The sequence below is a fragment of the Galeopterus variegatus genome, unplaced genomic scaffold (assembly GCF_000696425.1).
Source record: "Galeopterus variegatus unplaced genomic scaffold, G_variegatus-3.0.2 Scaffold5447, whole genome shotgun sequence".
Lineage (NCBI taxonomy): Eukaryota > Metazoa > Chordata > Mammalia > Dermoptera > Cynocephalidae > Galeopterus > Galeopterus variegatus.
The window spans coordinates 17,126-28,531 of record NW_007731558.1 but is presented as its reverse complement, the minus strand read 5'-3'; the positions used below and the strand labels follow the sequence as shown (position 1 = coordinate 28,531).

General features: G+C 40.0%; 1 protein-coding gene across 1 annotated transcript; it reads left to right on the top strand.

Annotated features, from left to right (window-relative positions):
- Positions 1 to 511: 511 nt before the first annotated feature.
- LOC103604860 (chromosome unknown open reading frame, human C7orf25) lies at positions 512 to 2,405 on the top strand. The gene has a single exon (XM_008589437.1). It carries the CDS (start codon positions 552 to 554, stop codon positions 1,815 to 1,817), a length of 1,266 nt encoding a protein of 421 aa, XP_008587659.1. The 5' UTR covers positions 512 to 551; the 3' UTR covers positions 1,818 to 2,405.
- Positions 2,406 to 11,406: the final 9,001 nt, after the last annotated feature.

Genomic DNA, 11,406 nt, shown 5'->3' with positions numbered 1-11,406 from the left:
CGCGGGCCCAGCCTTGGTGAGTACCCCGCGCCGCGCCTTGCTGAGTACTCCCCGCGGCCCGCGGGACGGGAGGCGCCCGAGGCGAGGCTCTGGCTGCACGGCCGAGTTTGCCAACCTGCTGGTCTCTGCGGATGTTTTTATCGTTAGCATTTTATCTCGACTTTCCGAGCCCTTTCCGAAAATTTCTGTACAGCCGAGCAGTTAGGCTGCTGGTAGACACAGGGACTCCCTTCAGTAGCTGATTGCGCGCCCCCTGCGTTTGAGCCCAGCCTAGCACATGCTGTGGACCCCACGGCCTTCAAGGTCTACCGTGTGTCAGAGTCCAGCGTCCCTGAAGAAGGGCTCAGGAGTGTAGCAGCCGCCCTTCCCGTAGCTACGAGAGGAGGGAGTCACTCCAGAGTCAGACCTGCAGGTTCACAGACTCAGCCTCCATGAGCTCAGCTGCTACAGTGAAGTTCTTCAGCTTCAGTGAAGGCTTGGTTGTCGTGATTTTGGAGGACCGTTTAAATTTGCCCGTTTCTCTTTCACAGGAAAGGAATAATGCTGTCAGAATGTCTGCACACTCCATGCTCTGTGAACGAATCGCCATAGCCAAGGAGCTGATCAAGAGAGCGGAAGCACTGTCTAGATCAAGGAAAGGTGGCATAGAAGGTGGGGCAAAGCTGTGCAGCAAGTTGAAGGCAGAACTGAAATTCTTACAGAAAGTAGAAGCTGGGAAGGTTGCTATTAAGGAATCCCATTTACAGAGCACTAATCTCACACACCTGAGAGCCATTGTGGACTCAGCAGAAAACCTGGAAGGAGTCGTTAGTGTTCTTCACGTGTTTGGTTACACAGATACCTTGGGAGAAAAGCAGACCCTGGTGGTGGATGTAGTTGCAAATGGTGGCCATACTTGGGTGAAAGCCATCGGCCGGAAGGCTGAGGCTCTGCATAACATCTGGCTGGGCAGGGGCCAGTATGGGGACAAGAGCATCATTGAGCAGGCTGCAGACTTCCTCCAGGCCAGCCTCCAGCAGCCAGTGCAGTATAGCAACCCTCACATCATCTTTGCATTTTACAATGGTGTCTCCAGCCCCATGGCAGAGAAGCTGAAAGAGATGGGCATATCTGTGAGAGGAGACATAGTAGCAGTCAACTCTCTGTTAGAGCACCCTGAAGAGCTCCAGCTGAGTGAGAGTGAATCGGATGAGGAGGGCCCTGAACTTTTGCAGGGGACCAGAGTGGACAGGGAAAACATACTAGCAAGTGTTGCATTTCCAACAGAGATTAAGGTCGATGTGTGCAAAAGAGTGAATCTAGACATTACTACTTTAATCACATACGTATCTGCCCTCAGCTACGGAGGCTGCCACTTTGTCTTCAGAGAAAAAGTGCTCACAGAACAAGCAGAGCAAGAGAGGAAGGAACAGGTTCTGCCTCAGCTGGAGGCGTTCATGAAGGACAAGGAGTTGTTTGCTTGTGAATCTGCTGTCAAGGACTTTCGGTCTATTCTAGATACTTTAGGAGGACCTGGGGAGAAAGAGAGGGCCACTTTGCTAATTAAGCGAATTAGTGTAGTGCCAGACCAGCCTTCTGCGCGTGCCTTGAGACTAGTGGCCAGTTCAAAAATTAATAGTCGCTCATTAACGATTTTTGGGACAGGAGACACCCTAAAAGCCATCACAATGACGGCCAATAGTGGTTTTGTCAGAGCTGCAAACAACCAGGGTGTTAAATTTAGTGTGTTTATCCATCAGCCCAGAGCACTTACTGAAAGTAAAGAGGCTCTAGCTACCCCCTTACCAAAAGACTGCACAGCTGACAGTGAACACTAACAATATTCATTAAATATCATCATGCAAATAAGTTATTTATACCAAAGTCTGGGTCTTCCCATCTAAGTTGGGATAAAAAATGGTCTGTAGTAAAAATAATCCTTAGAACTCTTAAATCAGTTTTTTGTCTCATCTATATTTAAAGTATATAATCCCCTAAAGTAGGAAAAGCACAAAAGACAACCTTATTTATCAAGCTATGTTATAGCAATTAAGAAGATAAGTACATCTGTATAAGGCATTTAGCTGTGTTGTAATACTTTTATTTGTTTGGTTCAGTAGGACTGTAATCCCCTGACCGGTAACCACATTTCATGGAATATGGGTACACTGCATCTTGCATTAAATCTCTGGAGAAAACTCTGAAGCCTATTTTTCATTGTATTGGTTTATCAGTTGATGTGAGTTGAGCTGGGAGGTAGTAGTTTATAATTCATTTTACATTCTAAAGTTAATGGCCATTATTAATGAAAAGAAGTTTATTTGGTTGCTATGTATCAGGCACAGTCTGCAGAGTATGTTTACAAAGAGTACAGAATACAGAAGAAATGAAAATAAAGTGAATTCTGATCCTGTGCTTGCCATGAACCTGTTGATTCATTTCACCTTATAAAGATTAAGATTAAATAGTACTGTGAATGAATTGAAAAAGAATTGTATAGAACATTTAAAAAATTTGGACTTTACTTTTAAGTACAAACTCCCATGTTGCAAGTGTTTGAATTATGAACACTACCTTTCCTGTTCCATGACAGGCAAGGACATCTGCACGACCTCACTCTCGTGACATAGTGATGGGAGATTCCATGCCAGTTGTGTGACACAAGTTTTAATTAAAATAAATTTCTGTGCATTGTTCTAGTGTTTTATCAGTTTGCAGTAAAGCAAAACAAATAAGCAAAGTAGGTAAGTATTCATCACATTTTAAAAATTGGGAATTGAGTCTTGGAGCTTAAGAATTAACTTATGCTGAGTGCAGGAGCCAGTACTAGAACTTGATTTTGTGTAGCCACAGGCTGACCGCTCTCTGCTGTGCCCACTTTCCTGTTTTGTGAGAAGGGAAACTCAATTCCAGCCACAATGTTTGTTGAGGAGGTGGAGTTTGGTTGTAGGGTCCATGAACAATCTGAAATGAATGCAAAATTAAGTGTACAGGTGGTTTCCTGGGGAAAGATTCTATTAGTACATCAGGACACGTTTCCCAAGGGAAAGCCTGCGACTGAGCTTCCAATTTCGTGTAGGGAGGTTTACTGTGTAGTGTTAGAAACTAAGTTTATGCTTTTTGAGCACGTATTAAGGTGCTAAAGTACTTGGTACTAGTAAGGAGCAGGCATCATTATAATAGTTTGGTATGAAAAGATAATTGCTCTTTGCCTTAAGGAATTCTGTCTGAAGTGGAGATAAACAAGTGAAGTGTAATCGATGTGCTTACATTTAAAATACTGTGGGGACAAAGTAGGGAAGTAACTCTTTCTATACGGTCAGGAAGTCAGAGAGGAAGTAACATTTTAGGCTTTGGGGAATGAGATTTTACTATCAGAAGTATGGGGAGTGGGATTGGAAAAGCACAGAGGTGTGAATGTGAGGGCCTGTCCAGGCCCCAGGCTCGAGTGGACGGTTTATAAACTGGAGGTGAAGCTCCTCCAAATCAGAGTGTGAAAAAGGCATCCTCTCTCTGCATGAATAAACAATGACTAAAGCAGACAGGTGCAGGTGCAGAAACAGTAAGGAAAGAACACAAGCAAGCAGGACTTCTGGAAATAGAAAAACTCCCCCTAAAATGCGAAGCTCAGAAATAAACTTTAGAGTAGATTAGACAAAACGAAAGAAAAATTCTAAAATGAGATACAGATCTTAGTAAGTTTCCCAGACTTCAGCAAAGACATTAAAAAATAACTAATGTAAAAGAGACGCTGACGGCCTGGGGCAGAAAGTGGCGTCCGGGAGTGCTGCCCACTGCGGGACTAGGGAGACTGTATGGGCCTCATGGATTATTACGCATCTAAATGCGCCCCAATCAATTGCACTTATTGTTCTTTTAACTAAGCCTTTTATTTTGAGGTAATTATAGATTCACATGTGGATGTAAAAAATAATAGAGCCCGTGCACCCTTTCCCCAGTTTCCCCAGTAGTGACATCTTTTGATCATGTCAAGATACACATTTCCATTACCGCAGGACCTCTCCTGTCTCCCTGTTGTTTATTGTTCCTTTTGATGCTTAAACTGTCTAAACTTCAGCGAGTGGAAACACCTTCAAGATCCTTGCATCCAGGCCCTGGCTGGTTAGCTCACTTGGTTAGAACTGGGTGTCGATACCATCAAGGTGAAGGGTTCAGATCCCAGTCCTAGCCAGGCACCAAAAACCCACCATGAAATAGAGGAAACTTGTAATGTAATACTCAAATATGAAGTAAAAATAATTCAAATACGAAGTAGAAATAATCATGTCACAGTATTATATATTGTTATGGTGTGATAGTATAGTATACATAATTATATAGTATATATACTATATATAATAATGTAGTATGTGTGTGTGTGTGTGTGCTGGATTTCTGAATTCTTTAATACTGTCTCACTGTAGGAGGTCCCTTGTCACTGGCTGCTTTCTTCTTTACCTTCAGCACCAGACTCTCTCTCCAAGGATGCCTTAGTCTGTTTTGTGCTATAACAGCATGCCTGAGACTTAGTAATTCATAATGAACAGAAATCTACTGGCTCACGGTTCTGTAGGCTGGAAGATCAACCTCATGGTGCCGGCATCTGTCCAGGGCCTTCTTGCTGGGTCATCACATACTGGAAGTGGGGCTGAACTCTCGCTTTTATGATGGCACCCATCCCACCCATGAGGGTGGAGCCCTCCTGACCTAACTACCTCTTAAAGGTCCTACCACTTAATACTGTTACAATGGCAATTAAATTTCAACATGGATTTTACAGGGGACAAACATTCAGACCATAGCGAGGGATTCCACAGCCTCCTTCATTCTCTCCTAAACGCAGTGCCCACTCAGTACCAACACTGCCCCCAAGGAGTACTTTCCAAGTCACTTTGGTTCTGCTATTCTCAGCTCTCAGACCCTCTTGGGTCATATTAGCTCTCAGTAGCTCCCACTCACAGTGCTACCCTCTCCTTTGGGGAATAAAACCTGTTGGTTTTCTCTGGGTTTTACTCCCTTTGGGACCGTCCATACTCTGCTTTTCCACGTGGTTTCTGCCAAGTCTGGTGGTCATGGGTGTGTACTTTATTTTCTCTGTATGATAGGTGTGCTGTAGGAGTAGGTTGTAAGTGTTTATTTGTTCTCCTTCTTGTACTCTATGGTTTATGGGAGGGTGTGTGGGGAAAATAAATCTAGTGGCTGTCATTAATAGCTTTATAGCACTCCACTGAATGGGTACATTATTATTTTTAAACTCTAGTATATAATCCACTATTGATCGGCTTTTAGAAAGTTTTTTGTGCTTTGCTATTACAAGTAATTATGAAATAATTATATACACATGATATATATCGCCATCACTATTGTCATAAAAGTTATTATCTAAAGTTGGAAACTTCTGAAAATAAAAGAGGATGCTGAGACAACAGAAGTGTCCCTGTAGGCCTGGACTGTCCTGGGAAAACTGGACACCCCACCTTGCAGATAACATAAATTCCTAACAGTAAAATTAAAGTATTAAGGTTACATGCCTATATATTTTGAAATTCGTAGCCAAATTGCCTTCCAATACATTGTACCAATTTACAATTGCATCAGTGGTTTGTGAGGGTGTCTTTAACCCACATACATATTCATCAATGCCAAGTATTATACAACTTCGGAAAATTTTAATAAATTTGATAAAACATAACATTTTATTATCTAAATATGTATTTAATTATGAGTGATGTTGATAATTTGTTCATAGGTTTATTGGCCATTTACATCTCCTTTGCTCTGAATTGATTTTAATTTTTTATAGAAATTTTCTATAATGTTTTTCTGTTTATTGCTTTATAGGTGCTCTTTGTATATTAAGGAAATTGGCCTTTTATCTATTTGTATTGCTAAATCTTCTAGTTGACAAATTTGTTTATTATGACTGAGAAAATGCTATTATGTTTATCTAACTCCATTTCCTTTTTCTCCTGAGCACATGGTTCAACTACATTTAAAAACCTCCCTGAAGTTAGATGGGGCCATAGCATTGTTTTAGCCAGTGGAATATGGATGGAGGTGACCTGCACCATTTCCAGGCCTGGTGTTGAAACTTGTCATATGATCCTTCTAACTGTTTTCTCATCTGTGCCTGTATGCAAAAATCCCATGGAGGGCTCTGAGCCTTGGGTTTGGTGAGGTACCAGATGTAAGAAAGTGGGTCTGTGACGACCATGGTGAGAGAGACTACATGCTCACGATGGAGGTGACCTGCACCATTTCCAGGCCTGGTGTTGAAACTTGTCATATGATCCTTCTCACTGTTTTCTCATCTGTGCCTGTATGCAAAAATCCCATGGAGGGCTCTGAGCCTTGGGTTTGGTGGAGGTACCAGATGTAAGAAAGTGGGTCTGTGACGACCATGGTGAGAGAGACTACATGCTCACCTGCGCTGCATAGAGACTTAAGCAAGAAATAAACACCAATGTAGATAAGCCACTGACAAATATGCATTTTGCCTTAGTTATGGTATTTCTTTTGTCTTGGAGATAGTTTACACTTTAATGCAATCTAATTATTACTCTCTTACTCTTTTACTCTACTTAAAAAGGCTTTCCAAGTATCTTATTGTCAGATTGCCAATCTCCATTTCCATAAATTATATAGGGAAGTGCTTAACTCCCTACAGCCTTATCAGAATTGGACTGCCTTAATTTTTCCAGTTGGTAAAAAAAAAAAAAGAGAAATCTCATTAATTTGCTTACTGGCAGGTTTGAAAACCTTTATATATATTTAATGGCCATTTGTATTTCTACCATAAATTGCTGCAAAGGCCTGAATGTGTATGTTTCCCCCAAATTCATATTTTGAAATCCTAATCTCTGAGGGGATGGTAATAGAAGGTGTGGACTTTAGAAGGTGATTAGGTCATGAGGGCGGAGCCCTCCTTATGACAGAGGCCCCAGAGAGCTAGCTAGCCCCCTTCTACCATATGAGAGCACAGCTCGAAGGCACCATCCATGAAGCAGAGAGCGGCCCTCACCAAACACTGCATCTTCTGGTGCCTTGATCTTAGACTTCCCAGCCTGTGAGAACTGTGAAGTTTATAAGCCACCCAGTTTATGGTATTTTGCTATAGCAGTCCATGTGGACTAAGACAATTGCCTGTTAATATTTTCTCTCTCTCTCTCTCAACTGAGATATTTGGCTTTTTTTAAATCAATTTATAAAATCTGTTTGTATAAATTAAGGATTATTTCAGTTATCTATTGTTATATAACAAGCAATTTCAAAGTTTAGTGGTTAAGATAACCAACATTTTACTTATCTCGTAATTTTGTCGTTTAGGAATTCAAGCAGTGCTTGGCTAGGTGATCCTTCTCCAAGGATCATGTACTGGGTTGCTCAGTGGTATTCAGCTAGAAGCTGCTATGGTCTGGTCGTTCCAAGAGGGCTCTGCTCACATGATGGTTACCACGACGCAGTGACCATAAGGCTACTCAGTAGGGCCCTCTTCCTCTCTCTGTGGTGTCTCCAGAGGGTAGTTGGGTTTCTTAAAGGGCAACTCAGGGCTCCAAGACAGCTTTCCAGGATATAGGAAGTAAAAGCCTTAGTCTGTTAAGGCCTAGCTGGGCCTAAAAATCAGCACAGGCACTGCCATACTTTAGTGGTTGAAGCAGCCCCAGGCACACCCAGATCCAACGGGAGGGGCCTGGGGCCCAGCACTGATGGGAGGAATGCTGAAGATTTTGCAGTCATTTTCAATCCTTCATAAGAATGCAAATCTTTTCCTGTTAAATGAATTGCAGATAACTTTTTCTGCTTGTCTTTGGTCTTTCAGCTTTGTGTTCTTTTTTGTTACACAGAAGTTTTAATTTTTATGTAGTAAATATGTTAGTATTTTTTTTTTCATTATGGCTTCTGGCTTTTGTGTCATACTTACAAAGGACTTCTCCATCCAAAGTTACTTAAAAAAAAAATTCCCCTATACTTTTTTCCTAGAGTTTATTTGGTTTTATTTTGGTGCATACGTGTTGGTATATACGTTTGGGTATACTATAAAGTTGAAACTTAATGGAATATTTTCCAGAATAAGAAAAAGAATGTCTTTTTGCTCTTTTTATTTAATTTTATTATTTCTCAGTGAACAAAATTCTATCTTATGTTTCTATATTACACTAGTAAAATATCATTTTAGGTGTACCTCAGAATAATTTTGAAGACTTAACCAATATAATTGAAATTGTCTCACAGATGTTCGAGGTTTATATTCTGCTAGACTGTCAAAACTGAAGAACATTTCCACTGGACCCGCCTGTATTATGTTCTCATTTTTTCTTCACTACTTAAGTCCATGCAGTTTTTAGGAATATTATCTTCTCATATCACTGTATTTTGAAAGAATTTCTTTGAATCTATTTATTTTGATCTATTGCTTTTTATCTCTTTCCAAAGTTTTGGCTGATTCTTTGCATCTTTCTAAGAAGGAAGCAATACAGACATCAGTATAAAAGGTTTTCTGTTTAGACACTGGAATTAGCCCAGGAGATAAACACTTGTAGTGCAAAATATTTCATTTCAGGAAAGATTTTTTTTTTTCGCTTCTCCATCTTGGGATATGGAAACAGAAGAGTTTAGCCGATCATCATGACTACAAATCCAATTTAAAGTTGATTTCAAGTTGACAATTTTGCCTTATTTCTTTGATGACAATTGTATCTACCAGTGAGCCCAATGCACAAATACACCACAGATACACGCAGCTCTAAAGATGCATACATGTGCACATACTCGTATTTTTTTTTTTTTGCATAGTATTCTTCCTTTAAATACAAATAAAAACTTTATAAGTAATTAAAAAAAATACCTACACTATGGAAAATAATCGTCCATAATTTAAGGATGGGATGGAATTATTGTTTGAGACATACAAATATATAGTGGGGAGTGGGTAAGTGGTGGGGAGACTGATGGGCTGAGGGCTGTGGTTTCCAAATCTCTAACTCAGAAGAAACCGGCAAAGAGCCCTTGTGGCTTCTTCTCCTAGGATATTTCATAATGGATGAAAAAGGAACAATTCTCAGCAATAGCAATGCCTTAGAAAATAAAGATGATGATGATAGCAACGGTAATACTACTAACAACAGTATCAGTGATAAAAATGTCCTGTCTGGGCCTAATTTAATCATTTGTAAATAAATAATTTTTAAATTCAATTNTTCATAGGTTTATTGGCCATTTACATCTCCTTTGCTCTGAATTGATTTTAATTTTTTATAGAAATTTTCTATAATGTTTTTCTGTTTATTGCTTTATAGGTGCTCTTTGTATATTAAGGAAATTGGCCTTTTATCTATTTGTATTGCTAAATCTTCTAGTTGACAAATTTGTTTATTATGACTGAGAAAATGCTATTATGTTTATCTAACTCCATTTCCTTTTTCTCCTGAGCACATGGTTCAACTACATTTAAAAACCTCCCTGAAGTTAGATGGGGCCATAGCATTGTTTTAGCCAGTGGAATATGGATGGAGGTGACCTGCACCATTTCCAGGCCTGGTGTTGAAACTTGTCATATGATCCTTCTCACTGTTTTCTCATCTGTGCCTGTATGCAAAAATCCCATGGAGGGCTCTGAGCCTTGGGTTTGGTGAGGTACCAGATGTAAGAAAGTGGGTCTGTGACGACCATGGTGAGAGAGACTACATGCTCACCTGCGCTGCATAGAGACTTAAGCAAGAAATAAACACCAATGTAGATAAGCCACTGACAAATATGCATTTTGCCTTAGTTATGGTATTTCTTTTGTCTTGGAGATAGTTTACACTTTAATGCAATCTAATTATTACTCTCTTACTCTTTTACTCTACTTAAAAAGGCTTTCCAAGTATCTTATTGTCAGATTGCCAATCTCCATTTCCATAAATTATATAGGGAAGTGCTTAACTCCCTACAGCCTTATCAGAATTGGACTGCCTTAATTTTTCCAGTTGGTAAAAAAAAAAAAAGAGAAATCTCATTAATTTGCTTACTGGCAGGTTTGAAAACCTTTATATATATTTAATGGCCATTTGTATTTCTACCATAAATTGCTGCAAAGGCCTGAATGTGTATGTTTCCCCCAAATTCATATTTTGAAATCCTAATCTCTGAGGGGATGGTAATAGAAGGTGTGGACTTTAGAAGGTGATTAGGTCATGAGGGCGGAGCCCTCCTTATGACAGAGGCCCCAGAGAGCTAGCTAGCCCCCTTCTACCATATGAGAGCACAGCTCGAAGGCACCATCCATGAAGCAGAGAGCGGCCCTCACCAAACACTGCATCTTCTGGTGCCTTGATCTTAGACTTCCCAGCCTGTGAGAACTGTGAAGTTTATAAGCCACCCAGTTTATGGTATTTTGCTATAGCAGTCCATGTGGACTAAGACAATTGCCTGTTAATATTTTCTCTCTCTCTCTCTCAACTGAGATATTTGGCTTTTTTTAAATCAATTTATAAAATCTGTTTGTATAAATTAAGGATTATTTCAGTTATCTATTGTTATATAACAAGCAATTTCAAAGTTTAGTGGTTAAGATAACCAACATTTTACTTATCTCGTAATTTTGTCGTTTAGGAATTCAAGCAGTGCTTGGCTAGGTGATCCTTCTCCAAGGATCATGTACTGGGTTGCTCAGTGGTATTCAGCTAGAAGCTGCTATGGTCTGGTCGTTCCAAGAGGGCTCTGCTCACATGATGGTTACCACGACGCAGTGACCATAAGGCTACTCAGTAGGGCCCTCTTCCTCTCTCTGTGGTGTCTCCAGAGGGTAGTTGGGTTTCTTAAAGGGCAACTCAGGGCTCCAAGACAGCTTTCCAGGATATAGGAAGTAAAAGCCTTAGTCTGTTAAGGCCTAGCTGGGCCTAAAAATCAGCACAGGCACTGCCATACTTTAGTGGTTGAAGCAGCCCCAGGCACACCCAGATCCAACGGGAGGGGCCTGGGGCCCAGCACTGATGGGAGGAATGCTGAAGATTTTGCAGTCATTTTCAATCCTTCATAAGAATGCAAATCTTTTCCTGTTAAATGAATTGCAGATAACTTTTTCTGCTTGTCTTTGGTCTTTCAGCTTTGTGTTCTTTTTTGTTACACAGAAGTTTTAATTTTTATGTAGTAAATATGTTAGTATTTTTTTTTTCATTATGGCTTCTGGCTTTTGTGTCATACTTACAAAGGACTTCTCCATCCAAAGTTACTTAAAAAAAAAATTCCCCTATACTTTTTTCCTAGAGTTTATTTGGTTTTATTTTGGTGCATACGTGTTGGTATATACGTTTGGGTATACTATAAAGTTGAAACTTAATGGAATATTTTCCAGAATAAGAAAAAGAATGTCTTTTTGCTCTTTTTATTTAATTTTATTATTTCTCAGTGAACAAAATTCTATCTTATGTTTCTATATTACACTAG